This window comes from Drosophila santomea, chromosome 2L (genome assembly GCF_016746245.2).
Source record: "Drosophila santomea strain STO CAGO 1482 chromosome 2L, Prin_Dsan_1.1, whole genome shotgun sequence".
NCBI classification, from domain to species: domain Eukaryota; kingdom Metazoa; phylum Arthropoda; class Insecta; order Diptera; family Drosophilidae; genus Drosophila; species Drosophila santomea.
This window is the reverse complement of record NC_053016.2, coordinates 26,640,280-26,662,709: the sequence shown is the minus strand read 5'-3', so window position 1 is coordinate 26,662,709 and position 22,430 is coordinate 26,640,280. Positions and strand designations below refer to the sequence as shown.

General features: G+C 39.2%; 1 protein-coding gene across 2 annotated transcripts in view; it reads left to right on the top strand.

Moving 5' to 3' along the window:
- LOC120444328 (lachesin) overlaps nt 1-22,430 on the top strand; it is a 278,432-nt gene that overhangs the window by 173,755 nt on the left and 82,247 nt on the right. The window contains exons 1-3 of one of the 2 annotated variants that reach the window (XM_039623893.1): nt 1,831-2,551; nt 12,035-12,154; nt 12,208-12,381. In XM_039623893.1, coding sequence (XP_039479827.1) covers nt 2,347-2,551; nt 12,035-12,154; nt 12,208-12,381 — 499 coding nt within the window. In that variant the 5' untranslated portion in view covers nt 1,831-2,346. Of the gene's footprint in view, nt 1-1,830; nt 2,552-12,034; nt 12,155-12,207; nt 12,382-22,430 lie in introns of those variants that run through there. The other variant, XM_039623884.1, reaches the window with a different exon arrangement.

The window sequence follows — 22,430 nt, the reverse complement described above, 5'->3', positions numbered from 1 at the left end:
ACAAAGTTTACAGGATTGTGGAGTTACCGTCACTCTATTCTCAAAGGTCTGGATCGCCCGCGGGCTATTGTCAGTCCGCAGTGCTCTGGATTGAACGTTTGGCTTAAAATCTTCGATCGCCTCGAGCGTTCGATGACGATCTTGTAAGAAAGCCTGGAATTCAGCCCACAGTGGAATATCTGTCTTACTCATAAGGGATTGTTCCCATAGAGACAGCGTTAGCTTTGGCAACTTGGCAGAGCACAGAAAAACGAGCAGGCAATCCCAGTTAGAGGTGTCGATTTTTGCTATTTTCAAAGCTGTTAAACAACCTTGAATTGTGCTCTCTAACTGTTTCAAGGAATTGCCGCATTCAAGGCCAACAGAAGGTAAATTAAACAAAATCTTAAGCTGACTGTTGACCAGTAGCCTCTTGTTTTCGAAACGATTCTGCAAGTTTCTCCAGGCTGATTCGAATCCATCATTGGTTAAGGGTGATAAGGCCACAATGGATTTAGCCTCACCACTAGTTTTAGCATTGAGATGGAACAACTTTTCAACTTCTGAAAGCCGAGGGTTGTGCATGTAGATGGCTGAGAAAAGATCCCGAAACGTGGGCCAGTGCACATAGTCCCCACTGAAACTGTCGCACTCGACTGGGGGTAAGCGACACCCTCCCTGAGGAGGCGCCGGAATGGAGGCCTGAACGGCCTGTTGCGAGCGTGAACCTTCTTCAATGATCTCGTTGAGGCTCGCTGCGCACCGCTCGTAAACGGCATAACAGTAGTCATACTTGGACTGCATGACTGTTATTGTGTCTGTGGATCCCAGACCGGACAGAGCTTCGGAGCACGCCTCGTATTCCTTCTCCACCTTGTCCCATAGGGCCCTGATCTGCTCGAGTCGCACCCTACTTGTGTGGATTGACGGACTTGTGACTGCTGGGGTGTTGACTCTGGCCTCGAACTGACCTACTCTATCGGTTATGGTCATGAATTTCATCAAGGCCCTGTCTGCCTCAGCTTGCGTAATTTTTGCGGTTGCTCTCGTAATTTGGGGTGAGAAGTCTAAATTCGGTTTCGTGTTCGGTGCTGACCGTGGAACTTGGAGCGACGTGCTCGTGGATTTCCGTGGAGTTGTCGATGGGCTTTTGCTTCGAGTGGGACTTGGGCTTTTGAAGGGCACAGAGGACTCGCTCTTGGCTCTAACTCGTTGAGACGTTTTGGAAACAGTCAAACGGGTCTTTGCCTCCTCACCGTGGCCAATTGGCATATTAAGCTCTCGGAGGAGCCGAAAACCGTGTGGGGGCGAAACAGTCTGTCCACTTGGACAAATACGGGGACGCTGGATAAAGCGTGCAACCAAGCTCGAAACAACTTATATATTGGGACGCTGGATAAAGCGTGCAACCAAGATCGAAAGAACTTATATATTGGGACGCTGGATAAAGCGTGCAACCAAGCTCGAAACAACTTCTATATTGGGACGCTGGATAAAGCGTGCAACCAAGATCGAAAATAACTTATATATTGGGACGCTGGATTAAGCGTGCAACCAAGCTCGAAACAACTTATATATTGGGGCGCTGGATAAGCGTGCGACCAGTTGGCTCGATCGGAATGTTCCGTATTTGGGAAAAAAAAAAATAACTGGAGTCGCTAGATAAAGCGGACACCCAAAATAATTGAAAGCTAAGGATTGTTGATTTGGAGTTATACTGGGTCGCTCGATAAAGCGCACAAAAGTAATTAAGAACCAAATTATCGCATCAATCTAGACAGGGTGTGGGGGCGCAGGACAACGCGTGAAAAAAGATGTGACAATCGGAACAAAAAGAGAAAAAACACCGGGGTCGCTGTATTGAGCGAGAGACAAAATCAAAAGAAAAATGAATAATCGGAATTAATCGATTTAGACAAAGGTAAGGGGGCGCCGGATTGCGCTTGAAAAACAAATGGTAATCGTTACAAATTATGTTATCGTTTTATATAAAACCTGGGGTCGCTGGATTAAGCGCGGAATACACAATAATCGGAATAAATGTTGCTATCGATTGAGAAAAAAAACAGATATGAGGGCGCTGGATCACGCTGGACTATAATTGTTGATGTGGGACGCTGGATAAGCGTGGATGTTCGGCCAATTTTTTGAGACGATATATGCGAATCGGATATGCGAATAAATCAAGAACGGAGTTAAAAAAAAGTATTAAAGAAACAAAAATAAACACACACTGACACTTTCTATGGGAAACTAGAAAAAAGTTGTGTCAGTGTGAACGGTCCCTTATTGGAATAGGCCCTAGAGTGGCTACCTTGACACATACGTACATATGCTGGTACACACATATATATATACAATATGTAAATGTTAGCGCCGATGGTTGTTTTTAAAATTTGTTTTTTTGTTATTCTTTTTTCTCTTACTGCGTTGGAGGTTGTGTTCGTGGATGTGTTCGTCGTAGTGTTGGCTGCAGCCGGTTCTTATCTGCCGGTCCAACAAAACGTCTGTGCTTGTCGTGTGTGTGGAAGCTTTCGTGTATGTGAAAAAGTAAACAATAACATTAATATATGTATGTACATATATGGTATGATATGGATGATATGGATGATATTAATGTCTGTTTGAATGTTTTGAATGGTTTGGCAATTAATGAAACACCCTATGACCATGCAGATGTACGACGTTGCGCATGTGCCATGTACGCAATGTATGCAGATGCAATGGACATATGTATGTACATCGATCGGCCAACATACATGGAATGTCTGTATGCTTATGTGTATGTGAAAGTTTGGGTGGCGAATTTAGTTTTTTATTTGGTGTTTTTATTGGAAAGTTGATGATTGGCTGATAACATAAAAGGGAAAGGATGCATACAGAATATACACACGAACATATATTATTGCGCAGGTGGCCACTAGTTGATAGTGAGCGGATTTTGATCGCAGCAATATATATGCGTATGTATATACATATATGGTGGGGATTTTGGCACCGTACTTATCTCGGCAAAGCGCTGGATGATCCGGCTCGAAGGACCACAAATGTACACGTGGGGGGCCGGAAAAGTAGATGTCGCAAAATGTCCCAGAATTTAATAGAAACACAAGGGGTTGGGGCTCGTCCTTCTCGTTTGGGGTTTTATTTTCAAGTCATTTTCTCACATAAAATAACGGCTTCCTGGTCCCACTTCCGAAACATTCCGCCAACAGCGATGCTCTGCTGGCGGGATACCGGACTCAGCTGTTCAGCATGAACAGACCCTAAGTCTATACCAAAAACGGCGTTTTCGACCAAACACGGTCACTATGAGTACACTCGCATGCCATTTGGCTTAAAAAATGCTCCTGCAACCTTCCAACGGTGCATGAATTACGTCCTAAAAGACCTCATAAATAAGCATTGCCTTGTTTATTTAGATGATGTGATCATCTATTCAACATCTCTGAACGAACACATAGACTCACTGAGGAAGGTTTTTGAGAAACTTAAAGAAGCCAATCTTAAACTCCAATTGGACAAATGCGAATTTTTAAAAAAGCAAACAAATTTCTTAGGTCATATTATAAGTCCAGATGGCATACGACCTAATAAAGAGAAAGTTAAGGCAATCGAAAAATTTCCTCTCCCAAAGACACCAAAAGAAATCAAATCTTTCTTAGGCTTATGCGGATACTACCGTAAGTTCATTCCAGACTTTGCAAAGATTGCAAAACCTCTGACAATATTTCTAAAAAAAGGAGCTAAAATAGACACAAGAAACGAAGAATACAATAAATCATTTGAAAAATTGAAAACATAATGAACGACCCAATTTTGATTTGCCCTGATTTCACAAAAACATTTCAAGTCACTACTGACGCTAGCAATTTCGCCATAGGAGCCGTGTTATCACAAGACAATAAGCCAGTAAGCTTTGCAAGTAGAACATTAAATGATCATGAACAAAATTATAGCACTATTGAAAAAGAACTACTAGCAATCGTTTGGGCAACCAAATATTTCCGCCCATATTTATATGGAGTCCCCTTTGAGATTTTGAGCGATCAAATACCGCTGGTTTGGCTAAATAATATTAAAGAGCCTAACATAAAACTACAACGTTGGCGAATTAGACTTAGCGAATATAATTTAAAAATCAAATATTTAGAAGGTAAACTTAATCATGTAGCAGACGCTTTATCTCGCGTCAACATTGAAGAAAACATGGTAGGCGAAGAAGAAAATATTTTAACAGCAGCAACAATACACAGTTCATCAGAAAGCAACGAAACCTACATTGAAATTACAGAAAAACCCATAAACTATTTTGCAAGAATTGAATTTATAAAAGATAGCGTAGACCAAGTAGAGACAACGAAATACTTTTCCAAAATAAAACTGACCATCAAATACACTGACATGACCCTGACAAAGGCAAAAGATATCCTTATTAAATACTTCTTAAATAATAGCAGTGTTATTTACCTGGAAAACGATAAAGACTTTTTAGTATTTCAAAAAGCATATCGAGAAACCATTAACCTACATAGTAACGTGAAAATTCTGAAAAGTATCATAATGTTAAAAGACATAAAATCTTATCCTGAATTTAAAGAATTCATTATTACTCAACATTCTAAATTGTTACACCCTGGTATTGAAAAAATGATACGATTATTTAAAGAAACTCACTATTTTCCCGATTATAATAAACTAATTCAAAACATTATCAATGATTGTGAAGTCTGTAACCTTGCAAAGACAGAACATAGACCAACAAAACTAGTTTTCGAAATAACTCCAGAGACAAATAACCCACGCGAAATTTATGTTATTGACTTTTATGCTATTGATAACGAACAGTACTTATCTTGTATAGACGTTTATTCAAAATTTGCTTCACTTATGAAAACAAACAGTAGAGATTGGTTAGAGGCAAAACGAGCCCTTACTAGAATTTTTAACGACATGGGAAAACCACAGAAAATTAAAGCAGACAAGGACTCCGCGTTTATAAGCACTTCTTTAAAAACTTGGCTAAACAACGAAGACATACAAATAGATATTACCACAAGTAAAACAGGAATAGCAGACATAGAACGCCTTCATAAAACCATAAATGAAAAAATCAGAATTATCAATACTGAAAACAATAGAGAAAATAAAGAAACACGAATGGAAATAATTTTATACATATACAACCACAAGACTAAACATAACACAACCGGACAGATACCGGCTAACATCCTTCTTTACGCAGACACACCTACTTATAATACCCAGATGATTAAAGAAATGAAAATCAAAAATCTTAACAAAAAACGACAGGATTTCGAAATCGACACAAAATTTAGACAATCACCCTTAACACGCGCAAAATCAAAGAATCCCTTTAGAAAAACAGGCAGAATAGAACAATTAGACGAAAAACATTATAACGAAAATAATAGAGGTCAAAACGTTATTCATTATAAGAGCAAATTTAAAAAGAAAAAGAAAGTTAATGACAGCAAATACTTGCAGCAAACCGACACCTCCCAATCATCGGGCTCATAATCACCATAATAACTTGTATTGCGACACAAACTACAGCAGGAACAATCGAAATCAACCCAATAGAAAACAATCAAGGATTTATCTTGTTTGAATCTGGAACAATACAAATCCCCATCACCTTTATGCACCACTGTCTTACAATAAATATTACAGAAGTTGAAGAAACATTTAATAGTATAATTAAACAATGTCCAGAATTTAAAAATGTCACACAAATTAAATATTTAACCGAGAAAATGGAAAGAAAAATAAATGGCATACGCATCTCAAAACGAAAGAAACGAGGACTGGCTAACTTTGTAGGTTCCACATTAAGATATCTTTTTGGCACACTAGACGAAGACGACAGACAACATATTGAACAACAAATTTCGACTCTATCACAAGACACAGTACAGGTCAGCACTCTAAACCACGTTATTGACAGTCTCAATAATGGCATAGAAATAATTAACAACCAGTCCAATTCTTTGAAAAAGGAACAAAAATTGAATCTATTAATATTTAATATTGAACATTTTACCGAATATATCGAAGACATTGAAATGGGTTCACAACTAACACGACTAGGAATATTTAATCCTAAACTACTAAAACATGAAAATATTGGCAACATTAATTAAAAAAATCTGATAAACATAAAAACTTCCGCTTGGTATAACGTACCTACTAATGAAATATTCCTAATGTCCCACATTCCTATGAATTCAATTGAACGACCAACTTTCATCATTGCACCTTACCCCGACAATAATGGCCAAATTATTAAGGAAAATATTGAAGGCAAATTCTACTCACATAACAACTATGTTCTAAATACACTAACAAAGAATATTGTCAAAGACCATTGCATAGCTAACATAATAAAACACGAAACACCAACTTGTACTTTTCAAAAACATCGTAAACAATCCTATATTCAATACATTAAACCAAATATACTTATAACCTGGAATATGATCAGAGAAAAACTTTATCACAATTGTAACGGTCAAGAGATTTATATTGAAAATAATAAAATTATAAAAATATCCAACTGCACAGCAGAATTAAAACAAATTACAATATCTAATAGTATTCAACAATACACAAATGTAATATTTACTGAACACAATGTAACAAAAATCGAACCAATGTCACACATAGAAATTAAGGAAATGATTTTGTTAAACAATAAGAGTAATACAATTTACAGAAACATACTAATAATCTTCATATCTGTTTTAGTTTTAATTTACATATTTTACTTTTATATGAAATGTAAAACAGCGCCACACAAAATTATTATCTCTTACCTAAAACCAAGTAAAACCACTAACAAAAATATCGAAAAAGAAACAGAGACAAAAACAGAAATAGCTGAAATTGCAAATCCAGTACCACACTTATATCTAGAAATAATCGCTTGAGGACAAGCTAATATCTAAAAGGTGGGGGAGTGACATATTCATTTCTTCATACGACATATTCACTCTTCATATAAAAAAGCTAAAGCCGATCTTTTGGAAGGCTTCACTCTCCAAAAGCCTCATAAATAACATTCCCCCAAGATACGAACCGCTTAACGGTAACGAGCTTAATGATCTGTTAAGCTTGACATATAAAGCTAAGTAGAACTTAAAAGGCTTATGTTAATCCTCTGTAAAAGGTTTGCTGGGCCGAAAGAATACCTTTGTAAATTAGTTCTTAACTGACCTCTGGTGAAACTTATTCAAATAAAGATCATAAAAAGGAAAATATATTTTTTTTTCATTAAATCTATCACCAAAAAAAGTTTATTATATATTCTTTATCAGGATTAATAGTCGAGTCGATCTGGCCATGTCCGTCTCTCTGTCCGTCTTATCTGTACGTCGGTATGAACGTCGAGATCTCAGTTACTATAAAAGCTAGAAAGATGCAGCATGCTGACTACAGAGTGTTGAAATTTAGACTTCGCCTTCCACTAGCTGAGTAACGGATATCAGATAGTCGAGGAACTCGACTATAGCGTTCTCTCTTGTTTTGTTTTAAATTATTTGAACATACCCCAAGGAGGTAGCTGGAAAGTTGGAGTTTGGTATATAGAGCTTTATCTAGATTACATTTAGAAGCTATTTAGTAATATTTGAACTCTTAGGAAATAATACGGGTAGGGAGAATAGTGGGGTGGGTCCTTGTTAGACATCGGAGGAAAAAGCCTGGCGAGAATACTTGCCAAAGAGTTTGGGTGTGTTGTCATTTAGTCTGCGTATCGATTGTTGTTAATCTTGATCTGATCACCAATCAAAACAAGAAAGAACGCTTTAGTCGAGTTCTCCGAAATCCGTTACTAATCTACAAATTTACAAAACTAATAAGAAAATAAAAAATTATAAGAACATTTTTCAAAATTGTGGGTGTGGCAGTTTTGGGCGGTTTGTAGGCGTTATAATGGGCGTGGCAACATGAATCATCAATCTTGCGCTGCGTCTATGTCTCTGGAGTCTGTACGCTTAGTCTCAACTTTCTAGCTTTTGCAGTTCCTGAGATCTCGACGTTCATACAGACAGACGGACGGACAGACGGACTTGGCCATATCGACTCGGCTATTGATCCTGATCAAGAATTCTGCCTGTTACATACCTTTCAAAGAATCTAGTATACCCTTTTACTCTACGATTAACGGGTATAAAAACATTTGTCAAATTAATTAAAAGCAGCGTATCAAATGCACGCGCTTTTTGTTTTGTTTATATTAGAAGCAAATGAATTCACCCTTTCGTCGCTATAGAGCCCCCCGCCGTCGGTCTAGTGATTCGGACTCTGATTGTGATAATCCAGACCAGTTGAAATTCGTAATACATGCAGCTGTCACCGATGCCTTAGCTGAGCAAGCCACTGCAAATAAGGCCTTGCTAGACAAAGTCAACTCAATGTGTCAGCAGCTGGTGGCAGCGTATATTACGCCGCCAGAGGTGCAAGCTTATGCACCCATAGAAATAAGTAATGATATCCGCTGCGATGAGCCATTGGATGCCGTCAAATCTTGCCGAGTTTGCAGGCGCACATATATGGTATGATTCATGGAGACAGGCAGCTCTCGCAACCTACCGTATTTTTAGGCCGTACGACGGCAGCTCACGGCATTACCAGGCGGTTATAATTATAAGGCACAGTACTTAACTTTGACGCGATTATAAGTCGCCTCGACTTCACATACAGCGACAAACGTCCAGTTCACGTAATGGAGGTAAAATCGGACCATGAGAAAAAAGAACACAAGGAAAGTGCCCAGCAGCGGGTCAAGCCACCCCAACAAGCAGAAGAGCAGGCAAGCGAGTCAAAAAACCCACAATTTAGTAGGCAGTACAAGCAGCAAGGCCAATCCGGCCAGCGAAATGCCGAGCAGCAAACTCGCGCCATTGCTCCAGAACCAATGGAGGTGGACCCTTCGCTGTCAAAGTTTAGACACTACCCAGGCGTCCGTTGGCGTTAGCTAGCTTTCGGCCATGTCCAATCGCTCTAACGGTAAGAGCAAACAACAAAGGGTCAATCATGTAACCCAAGATGCTGGACAGGGCAAAACTCGTACGCCGAAGCCGCCAACGGCGCTGCGGCACAGATCGAAAATTATGTTGAAAGCGATTCTGACGCCCTCAAACTCCCTGATACCCGTCATCAGACGAAGAGTGGCAGGGCTGGATATGAGCTTCCTTATCGATACCGGCACGTCCAAAAATTACATCAGACCAAACAAGGGGTTGAGTGGCGTCCGTTCGGTTAACTCGCAATCCAGCTTGCGATCGATTCATGGCTCAACGACCGTCACACAAAAATCCTTTGTTGCGTTGTTCAACGTAAAAGCAACATTCTTCATTCTAGCAGACTTGTTAACCTTTGATGGGATAATCGGTCTCGATTTGTTAGCTCAGGCTGGGGCATCACTCTGTTTGGCATCCTGTCCCGGTACAGAAGTCGAGAAAATCTCCTTCCACAAATGCGCTGATGTCAACTTAACCGATGTGGATTGCTCAGACGCGCACGCTTCGGTGCGGGAGGTTTTTCGAAAATTACTAAACAGCAGAAAAAAGACCTTTGCAGACCCAAACGAGGCCCTGCCATACAATACTTCGGACCAGAAGACCACCATCAGAACAGTAAGCGAAGAGCCCATCTATACCAAGCTCTACCCATATTCCATGTGCGTAGCCGACTTTGTCAATAAGGAGATCCAAGATCTTCTAAAAAACGACATAATTCAAAAATCGGCATTCCCCTACAAAAACCCTTTATGGGTAGTAGATAAAAAGGGCACCGATGATGCGGGAAACCGAAACAAGCGCTTGGTAATAGACTTTCGCAAACTCAACGAACGAACCATTCCCAACAAATACCCCATGCCAAATATATCAATGATACTAAGCAATTTGGGCAAAGCCCACTATTTTTCGACCCTGGATATCAAATCCGGGTATCATTAGGTCGTGCTAGCGGAACGTGATCGCGAAAAAACTTCTTTCTCGGTAAACAGGGGGAAATACGAGTTCAAGAGACTGCCGTTCGGCCTCAGGAACGCCGCCTGCATCTTTCAGCGAACAATCGATGATATCTTACGAGAACAAATAGGCTAATTTTGCTGTGTTTATTTTAATGATGTGATCATCTTCTCGCAAGACGAGGAGGCTCACATCGAAAATGTAGAGTGGGTGGTTAAAAGCCTACAAGAAGCGCACATGAGAGTATTGGCTGAGAAATCGCTTTTTTTTTAGGAAAGCGTGAGCTTTTTTGGGTTTATAGTCACCAGTAACGGATCAACAACGGACCCAGAAAAAGTGGAAGGCCCGCATAGACGAGTTCAATGCTCGACTATTTTACAAGCCCGGTAAAGACAACCTGGTAGCGGACGCCTTGTCCATACAGCAGCTTAATGTGCTGAAACAAGAAGAGTCCTTACTTGCGTCGACCAGTTTTCTAAATTTGCCATCGTACAACCTATCGCCTCGAGAACTATTGAAGACCTGAAGCCAGCGCTACTTTAGCTCATGAACTTTTTCCCAAGGGCAAAGTCCATTTATTGCGACAACGAACCATCGTTGAAGGCGCACACGATCGTGTCCATGCTTTGTAACAACTTTGGTATAAGCATTAGAAACGCACCACCACTGCACAGTACCTTCAACCTACTAGGGTTTCTCCTGAAAGCGTGCCCTATCTAATCCATTTCAGCTCTGTGTTGGCTATTCTGTTTGGTGAGAATATCCCATATATGATTTTCAGGCATTTGTTGCTGAAAATCTGCAGTTTAGCGTTATTTTCTTCGTTGCGAGCCATGTCTCACTTCCGTATAGCAGTATGGATTTCACATACGCATTGGAGATCCGGAGCTTTGTTCGTCTGTTTCTCCAAATGCGGTATAGTATCCCAAATGCTGAGCGATCTTTGCCAAGACGACTCGAGACATCATCATCCACTCCTCCACTGTTGGATATGATGGTGCCAAGGTATGGGAAACTGTTGACGAACTCGATTGGGTGTATGATGATGTTTCCTTGATTGGAGTGGTTGAATCGCATAGCTTTTGTTTTTGCTACGTTTATCTCGAGTCCGACGCCTCTGGCTATCCTGACGAGGTTATCACTTTTCCTCTGTATGTCGCTGAGTCTGTGAGAGATAAGACAGATATTGTCTGCATAGTCCAAGTCCGGTGTTATTGAAGCCTACTTTAATGCAAAAGTCACCCATGAGGATGTTAATGTCACCTTGCCGTGCATTGCTGAGGGTTGCTGTGAGGGCAGTGTAGAAGTCGTCCTTGGTGTCATTGTTGGCGTCTGCCGTCGGGGCATAGCATTGTATTATGTTTATATGTCTAGCTCTACATCTGAATCTGGCTGTCATAAGCCTATCAGAAATGGGTTCCCAGAAGTGCAGTGTCTTTTTTATGCGCTTGGACACGTAAATGATATGCCTATGGTCGTCATCGAATTTGGGGGGCCGTTTATGCTTAATTATCTCGTATTTGATTCGGTAATCGATTAAGGTTTTCGACCGATCTGGTGATTGGCCAGATGCGGCTTATCCCAGTGGTGAGGCCACCTAACGTCATCGGGGAGTGGCGTCTACGGTGATGTTGCTAGTCGTAGAAAAGCGAACCGTCTGGTAACGCGCGTCAGGCCCTGCTGGGTGTGGTTGCTGTTCGCAGAATACAAGGTGCACTTGATAACTATGTGGGGGACCCCGTTTTACTCCATATAGCGTGGAGAGGGGGTGAGGCGGTTGGGCAAGAGTAAGATGCCGAAGATTGTTGCATTAGGCATTATGGATGGAAGAATACTTTCTAAAAGCTAGAAAAGTATCGTTTTAAGAGGAAAGTTTGTGTGGCCATGCTCTCGTCATGGGTGGGGTTTGAACCCACGACCTCGTGTTTGACAGGTAGTTGCGCAGTCCACTACACTATGAGGCCCTCTACGAGTAACGGGTATAAATAATTTTGTGTAAAGATAAATTTGATTGTCAAAATTACATAATCAATAATAATATATTTTATTTCTTTCAGTTTCACCAACAATTAAAGCCATAAGTCAATTGGTTGGAGCACCCGTTGAAAGAGAAGTAACTTTGGAATGCATTGTAGAAGTGTACCCCAAGCCTCTTAATGGTTGGTACCGCAGGGAAGGTAAAAAATTTACATTTATGTAATGATTAGAAAGTCATTTGTATATTTTAAAGGAAATATTAAAATGCACAGCGGAAACAAATATAATATTTCTGAAGAAATGATTAACCTATACACATGGCACCTTAACCTTACCATAAGACATCTGACCAAATCAGATTTTGGAACTTATAGTTGTTCGAGCGTTAATGCCCTTGGCAAAAGTGAATCACTTATTCGATTGCAAGGTAAGAAAATGTTTAAGAATTGTTGTCACATCTGAATATTTTTACATATTCAAATTTATTTATGAGTTGTGAGCTACTATGACACTGGGTTTTAAGGACAAGAAAAATTTCCAAAATATGAATATTTCGTTAACAGAATTCACTAATATCGAGTTTATTTACCGCGATTAAAATTATCAGTACTTTCATGGTAAATACCACTCAAAGAAAAAAATGTTTCAGTATCTGTTGAATTTAATATAATAATACACCTTTACGTATATTATAAGCCAGCCCATCAACCAAATAGCGAAACACATTTATTGTTTATACTGTTTAATACTTATTTTATTTAAGCAACCAATAAAACCGCACTCTAGTTACCTCAAAGCGAATGGACAGATTACTCTATAACATGCATGTGGGAGGCAACAAAGAGAGAGAGAGAGAACAAAGAGAGCAATAATAAAGCGCGTTCTCTCTTTCCAAGATCCTCCAAATGTCATCACTCTCACATACACATATGTGTGACTTTTGTATTTTCAACAGTATCAAAACCTGATTCTATTACCTTGTCTATTTGTCCTTGTGTCTGTTTCTAGAAGCGCAGGTAAATCGAAAATTTAGCTCAAATATGAATAATAAAATAACTTGAAAGGAAGCTAATTTCGGCTAGCTCAAGTTAATAAGCCCTTATAAAACTTATATAAAATGTCTGATCGTGGCCGAACCATATTAAGATTGCAAATGATTATCGATAATTATTATCAATATGGAGAAAATGTCTTCTCGCTATCAAACGAACCGATCAGGATATCGAGAAAAACCGATCAGGATATCGAGCAGAACCGATCTCAATATCGATAAGAACCGATCTCGATATCGAAAAGAACCGATTTCGATATCGAGAAGAACCGATCTCATCCAGAAGAACCAATCTCGATATCAAGAAGAACCAATCTGGCCTTTGGAGAGAACCGATCTCGCTTTCAAGACGAACCAATTTCGATCCCAATTACCAATCCAAAATAAAAATTATGTATTTAAAAATGCATTTTATTTTACATCAATGCTGTATTATTATACCCGTTACTCGTAGAGTAAAAGGGTATATTAGCTTTGTTGAAAAGTATGAAATAGGCAGAAGGAAGCGTTTCCGACCATTCTTGATCAGGATCAATAGCAGAGTCGATCTGGTAATGTCCATATGAACGCTGAGATCTCAGGAACTACAAATGCTAGAAAGTTGAGATAAAGCATACAGACTCCAGAGTGCCACGCCCACTCTAACGCCCACAACCGCCCAAAGCTGCCACGCCCACACTTTTGAAAAATGTTTTGATATTTTTTCATTTTTGTATAAGTCTTGTAAATTTATATTGATTTGCAAAAAAACTTTTTGGCACGCCCACTCTTACGCCCACAAACCGCCAAAAGCTGTCAGTGTTGAAGACTCTCTTGCGCACTTCCTATAGCTGAGTAACGGGTATCAGACAGTCGGGAAATTCGATTATAGCCTCCTTCGCACTTTCACTAGTTGAGTAACGGGTATCGATCTGCACAAAAATTTGTTGCCACGCCCACAAGCCGCCAAAAAACTGTTAGTGTTAAAGAGCCTTCTTCGCACTTTCACTAGCTGAGTAACGGGTATCAGATAGTCGTTCTCTCTTGCTTATACTTGAATTCATTATACAATAATCAATAGCCGGACAGTGAGTTCCCAATAATTGCAATGTTGCAATGTACTCTGACATTCAGGACACCAACCAAAACGGGCTCTTGCCACACGTCAATCGGCAGACATCTATCAAGCCAACACATTAACTAGTGTTCCTGTTAGCACTGCCAATTCCATAATGTGCACGGCCAAAAATATAGTGTCTGAACCACAAACGTTAATAGCGTCTCTTTCAACACCTTCTCTAGTTAGGTTATATTTCAATTAAATGAAAACCTCTTGTCTATAAAAAGTCGGAATATTATTGAAAATATATTGATCAGGATCAATAGCCGGTCAATCTGATCATGTCCGTCTGTCCGTCCGTATGAACGTTAAGATCTCAGAAACAAACCGCCCAAAACTGCCACGCCCGCACTTTTGAAAAATGTTTTGAAATTTTTTCATTTTTGTATTAGTTTGTAAATTTCTATCGATTTGAAGAAAAACTTTTTGCCACACCCATTCTAACGCCAACAAGCCGCACAAACATGCCACGCCCACACTTTTGAAAAATGTTCTGATGTTTTTTTATTTTTGTATTAGTCTTGTAAATTTCTATCGATTTGCCAAAAAACTTTTTGCCACGCCCACACTTGCGCCCACAAACCACCAAAAACTGTCAGTGTGGAAATTTCTCCTTTGTACTTCCACTTGCTGAGTAACGGGTATCAGATAGTCGGGGCGTTAGAGTGCATCTATGTCTTTGAAATCTGTTTGCTTAATCTTAACTTTCTAGCTTTTATAGTTGCTGAGATCTCGACGTTCATACGGACGCACAGAAAGACTTGACCAGATCGACTCCTCTATTGATCAGGCTCAAGAATATATTATATACTTTATATGGTCAGAAAGGGTAACTTCTACCTGTTACATACTTTTTCACACGAATGTAGTATACCCTTTTACTCTACGAATAACGGGTATAAAGACTATTACTATTGGAAAAACATGAAGGAGTACATACGTAGATGTCAGAAATGCCTAACGTTGAAAACAACGTTACACAATAATACCTATGACCCTAATGGGCACACCAACTAAAGCTTTTGACAGAGTAATAATGGACACAGTTGGTCCACTACCATAATCTGAGTATGGCAATGAATATTTATATTTAATATTTAGTTGACATTCCCATTGCAAATGAAGGTGCAAATACTGTCGCTAAAGCAATTTTTGAAACTTTTATACGGTCCAATGAAGAAGTTCATTACGGACGATGAAACAGAATATAAAAATTCAATAATCAATGACCTGTGCAGTTATATGATAATAGACAACATAACGTCTACTGCATATCATCACCAGACTTTGGGTACCGTTGAAAGAAGTCACAGACCCTTCAACGAGTAAATTCGTTCATATATCTCAGTAGACAAAACTGATTAGGACATATGGTTACATTATTTTGTGTATTGTTTTAACACTACACCATCAGTAACCCATAACTACTGTCCATATGAACAAGTATTTGATATAATATATAAATCAATTGTGAAGAGGAAAGGAGATTGACAGAGAGTGAAAGCGAGGAGTTAAACGCGTGAGACGACGCTGAGAAGACGCAGAAAACTACGACGAAAAAACAACGACGAAAATATATCAAACGATGTTAAATTCTGTTCAAATTTTCTTTATATTATAAACTACCTTATCAGAGCTATACCTAGCACTATTTTTCAGTAATTAAACTTTAAAAACAATAAAATAAAATAAAAAAACTTATTGCTAAAATTTCTCTTTTTCAACTATCAATGCATAAATAGTATTAACAATATAATCATAACTTCATTATATTACGTTATTTTTCAAACGGAGGGAGAACTAGTATGCATATATCGTTGTAGCGAATACCTACTTGAACATAAAAATACTGTGTAGTTACGTAATCATAAAGTCCCGACCATTAAACCCGACGAGAGAGATGAGCATGCGAAAGTGCAAGTGTCAGCAGATTCCACAGTCTGTTTTCATGTTTTTATTATTCTTGTAAATTTTAATCGATCCGATTAAAAATTTTTCTCCGCGCCCGCTCTAACGCCCTCAAACCACCCAAAACTTCTACACCCGCACTTAATTAAATTAATTCTTTTACCTATTTCTACCAATATGCCAGAAAAATGTCAACATTTCTTGTTTGCACTTTCACCAACTGAGTGATGGGTATCTGATAGTCGGGGAACTCGACTATAGCGTTCTCTCTTATTTATTTATTTTTCATGTATTTCCATTTCTTATTCACAACACTAATGCATCGACAACATAACTTGACAAACCGATTCTTGCTGCAATGTGCAGCATCTCTTCCTGAAAATTAATCCTTCCAGGAGTGACATTTTCATTCTGGACTGGAACTTTTTCTTGACTGCTCCCATAATCGGTTTTATATTCGGGAAGGACCTATTTCAAAAGTATGTCAGTAATAGGCTTATGCAATTGTGTAGGCGCGGTATAAAAATTCAGAAACGTAATACCCAGCAAAAATAGAGTTAATCCTATTATACAAAGAAAAAAGAGAGAACTCTAGAGAACGCTAGATAGCAGATATCTTTTACTCATCTAAGGCAAGTGCGATCGGGAAATATAACAGGTTTTTTGCCATATCGATAGAAATTGTCAAAAAGAAAATATTGTTTAAAAGTATGGGTGTGACAGTTCTGAGCGGCTTGTAGGTGTTTTTGTTAGAAATTGTCAAGGCAAACAATAAAACGAAAAAAAAGCATAACATTTTTTAAAAGTGTTTGCGAGGAATTCTTTGGGAATACCGACAAAATAAGCCAGATTTCTTCCCGAGGAATTCTAGAAATTCCCGCGGGATTCCTTAGGAAATTTAGAAAATAAATGCAGGGAAATTAAATGCAGGGACATTCCTTTGCATTTCCTCGGGTATTCCTAAAGATTTTCTTTGGGAATTCCTTAATTTACATCATTATTATACCCGTTACTCGTAGAGTAAAAGGGTATACTAGATTCGTTGAAAAGTATGTAACAGGCAGAAGGAAGCGTTTCCGACCATATAAAGTATATATATTCTTGATCAGGATCAATAGCCGAGTCGATTTGGCCATGTCCGTCTGTCCGTCCGTCTGTCCGTCTGTCCGTCCGTCCGTCTGTCCGTCTGTCCGTCTGTCCGTCTGTCCGTCTGTCTGTCCGTATGAACGTCGAGATCTTAGGAACTACAAAAGCTAGAAAGTTGAGATTAGGTATACAGACTCCAGGGACATAGACGCAGCGCAAGTTTGTCGAATCATGCTGCCACGCCCACTCTAACGCCCACAAACCGCACAAAACTGCCACGCCCACACTTTTGGAAAATGTTTAAATATTTTTTCATTTCTGTATTGGTCTTGTAAATTTCTATCGATTTGTTAAAAAACTTTTTCCACGCCCACTCTAACGCCCACAAACCGCCCAAAGCTGCCACGCCCACAGTTTTGAAAAGTGTTTTGATATTTTTTCATTTTTGTATCAGTTTTGTAAATTTTTATCGACTTGCAAGAAAACTTTTTGCCACGCCCACTCTAACGCCCACAAACCGCCAAAAACTGTCAGTGTTGAAGACTCTCCTTCGCACTTTCACTAGCTGAGTAACGGGTATCAGATAGTCGGGGAACTCGACTATAGCGTTCTTTCTTGTTTTTTTCTATTTTTGTTTGCATTATTTTTAACGCATGTTAGTGTGTGGGCCAGGGCCTTCTCGGCTGGCTGCTGGCCTCTTAATAAACTAATGCTATTTGTAAAAAAATATATTTCAAAAATATATCAACTAAATTCTATCTCATCTTTCCCCAAAGATTCCCAATTCACTGTTGTGCTAGGCCCTGCTACTGCACCAACACCCTTGATTGGGCCTTTTTTTTTAGACAATTTTTTCCCTTTGCGAATTTGTATGTGGACAGAATGACTTCTTATTTGCGTATTTTACTGAATTTATAATAATTCATTTTTTTATTTATTTATTTAGAAGGAAAAATATTAATTTATTAATTATTATAAGCTTTATAATAAAAGTATCAGAAATAAATTAGGTTAACACAAAAATGTTCACAACAAAAAGCAACCCGCTTAAAAATTTGGCTAAATTGATAGATGTGTTCAAGCGCAATATTTTTAAAGAAATATATTTCTGCTGCGCAGTTTTATTAAAACTTTGTATATGGTGGCATTTTTTCAAAAAAACATTTTTGTTGGTGATCGCTATTTGTTGTAAAAATTTTTCCCGTGATTCACTTAAGGGAGGCACTCTATGGTTTGTCTCGAAAACAGGTCGTTTTTTGGAAATTAAGAAGTGGTAATTTGTATTTAATTTAGATACATGTCTTAACTTCACTTTTTCATCTTATACTGTTCATGCTGAACAGCTGAGTCCGGTATCCCGCCAGCAGAGCATCGCGGTTGACGGAATGTACTTTTTGACCCGTTTGGGAATTGGGGCACGAAGCCGCCATATTCATGTTTGGAAATTACTTTTGAAATAAAACCCCGAACGAGAAGTACGAACTCCAACACCTGTTTTCATTATTTCTGGGAATATTTGGGACACACAGCTCTTACGGTCCCCGACGTCAACATTTTGGTCATTCGAGCCGGATCTTCCAGCGCCTTTGCCGAGATATACATACGCATATATAATATATTGCTGCGATCAAAATCTGCTCACTATCAACTAGTGGCCACATGCGCAATAATATATGTACGTGTGTACATGCTGTGTGCATCCACTCCCATTTGTGTTTTGTCCAAACAACTCAACTTCCCAATAAAAACACCCACTTCAGATACACCCACATACACATAAACATACAGACATTCCATGTATGGTGGCCGATCTATGAACATGTCCATTGCATCTGCATACATTGCGTACATTGCACATACCCAACGTCGTACGTCGTACATACACGAAAGCTCCCACACACACGACAGAGCACAGACGATTTGTTGGACCGGCAGATAAGAACCGGCTGCAGCCAACACTAGCGACGAACACATCTAAAAACACAACCTCCAGCGCAGTAAGAGAAGAAAAAAAAGAACAACAAACAAATAATAATAATATTTACATATTGCATACACATATATGTAAGTTAACAACAAAAGAACTCACAGCACCGAATTGCGAAAGATCGCAAACGGATCCGGCCATGCACCTGCAGTAGCGCGGGATCAGCGTTTCTGTGGGAGCGACGAGGGCAAATGCAGAAAGCTTGCACGCGCATCCGGCCGTGCACCTGCATTGGCCTCGAAATGCGAAGCTCAGCGTCTGGAGAGCTTCCGTGGGAGCAAAGAAGGCAGAGGCAGCGACGGAGTCAGCACCGACGCCAACAGAGGCAGCGACGGTGCTGGGAGGTATAAATAACACCCAAATTGTAAAATAGCTTTAGTTCAATTTTGCTTAAAAATAAACACGGACTTCTGTCCAATAAAACTATTAAAAAATCGAATTAACTTCATTTTGATTAACTGGCGCCCAACGTTAAAGGGTCCGGACGCGGTAAAAAATCCTTCGGTGTAAACGTAAATCCTGTAAGTGCACCCCACAGGCTGCCCCGGTTACGATACGCGAAAACGCAAACCTATAAGAGCACCCCACAGGCTGCCCCGGTTCGCGGATAAATCTGGATAAATCCGTAAGAGCACTGACGTGCCAAGATCACCGCTGGACGGCTCCTGCAAAAAAAAAAGAACTCACTTACATCAGACTGAAGGCGATCGCCTCAGCCAACTGGACGGAGGAGTTAAGACGGTACCCAAGTAGCCCAGGAGCAAACAGGAAGACTACCCACTAACCGGTTCAGGATGTATTTCATAATGTAAGTTAGTTAAGAAAAAAAACATTTTTAAAAAAAAAAAACACACAAAATCTATACGTGAAACACTGTGCAAAGATAAAAAATTTTTTAGTCTGAAAACATAACAAATCCGTACAAGAAATACTGTGAAAATATAAAATCTTTAATTCAAACAAAAAATTAAAAATTAAAAAAAATTAAATTCAAACAAAAACATACAATACCCATACGTGAAATACTGTGAAAAGTTAAAAAATTTTTTATTTTTCGAAAACACACAAAATCTACACAAAAAATACTGTGCAAATATAAAATTTGTAATTCCAAAAACACAAGAAAAATATATTAAAATATAAAAATTGTTTAATTCCGAAAACAAATATCGCATAAATAATCATGGCGAATCCAAACAACCTAATTAGGCCTGCCCTACTTAATAATAACACAGCCCCCGAAGTAAACCAAGCCCTTAATGTAGCCCAAATGCAGGGACAAATTCAAGAAATAGTAGAGAGGCTTTTGAACCAAAGACTAAACTCAAACACTGCACCACTACTCGATCAGGCAGTCAATATCAACAGTGCAAATATGATGGAATTAGAGCGAGTCCCAGATATGGTTAAGGGTTTAAGGGAATTTTCTGGCCAAGCCGGAGAATTTAGTTCATGGAGGAAAAGCGTTGAGAGGGTATTAAAAATATATTCGTCATTAGCAGGAACACCCAAATACTACGGAATTCTCAATATTATTAGGAACAAAATCGTAGGCAACGCAGATTCAGTACTAGAATCTTACAACACCCCACTAAATTGGATAGCTATCTCGAAATGTTTGACAGCACACTACGCGGACAAGCGCGATGTGACCACACTAGAATACCAAATGACCTCGTTAGTACAGGGAAATCAAACCACATCAGAATTCTACCAACAAGTTTACACCCACCTATCCCTTATTTTGAACAAGATTACTTGTATGGAAATGGGAAAGGAATCAATAGATCTATTTGCCAAATCCTACAGGGACAAGGCACTCGACACCTTCATTAGAGGCCTGAACGGCGACTTGCCCAGACTGTTGGGTACCAAAGAGCCCGCGGATCTCCCCTCAGCACTTCAGCTATGTGAGAAATTAGAAAACCAAAATTTTAGAACTAATTACGCAAATAGCCAAACACATTCAAGAAAATTCGAAGGCCCTAATAGAGGACCACACCTACCAAGGAAATCCGTTCAACAATTTTCAAACACAGGTCGACAACCATTCATTCCACACTTGGCTCATGTTCCACATACCCCTAGAGCAAATAATTATGTGCCACAGCAACAATATGGTGCACATTACCAACAATATTCTGGCAACCCACCAACACAGCCACCAAGACCATCGGCCCCAAAGCCACAACCTAGGCCAGAGCCTATGGACGTAGATAAAAGTATGCAAACTAAACAAGTAAATTAAATGAATAGACCCAAATTTGGACAACAGGAAAAAAGACCACCACCACACGGACTAACCGGACTGCCAGACAAAAGACAGAGAAATTTCCATCTAGAAACCACTAGCGAACAAGCTACAGAATACATTGACGATCCAACAGACACTGACGAAGCGACACTTAACGAATACTATTCACAAACCCCAGATTTCGAACAGGAACCAGAGGAGACAGAAGCTACTGAATTACATTTTTTAGAGTAGAACCCTCTTCGTTACCCTACTTCCAATCTAAGGCAGGTAATGGAGAGATGATAAAAATTCTGATAGACACCGGATCGAACAAAAACTATATTCAACCCAGATTAGTTAAGAAACCAATCAAAAACAATAAACCTTTTTTCGTTAACTCTGTGGGCGGACAAGTTCCGATAACGCACCATACAATCGCCAATCCTTTCAACCTAAAAGACACTTATATAAAATTTTATCTACTACCCTCCTTAACGAGCTTCGACGCCATTATCGGAAACGATACACTGCGCGAAGTAAAAGCCCAAATTAATTTGCAGAAAGGGTATATTTCAATACAGAACAAAAGACGAATTAAAATAAAGCAGAAAACCTCACACGAAGTCAACAAATTAGATACCCAAGTAGAACACGCTACAGAGACTCAAAAGAAACATTTAAGGACTATTTGCTCAAAATTTAAAAATCTCTTTGGAGACCCGGACGAAAAACTGACATACACGACAAAAGTAGAAGCCACTATAAGAAGTACAAACGATAGCCCAATATACTCAAGACATTACCCATACCCAGAGGCTCTCAGACCAGAATTAGAAAAACAAATACAAGAGCTACTCGCAAACGACATAATTAGACCCTCACGGTCTCCATACAACTCCCCAATATGGATCGTCCCGAAAAAAATGGACGCATCTGGACAGAGAAAGCACAGAATGGTAATCGACTATAGGAAACTAAACATGGTTACGATTCCAGACAGATACCCTATACCGGACATTAACAATGTACTTGCACAATTAGGACAGAATAAGTTTTTCTCAGTCATTGACCTTAAAAGCGGCTTTCACCAAATTCCACTAAGGAAATCC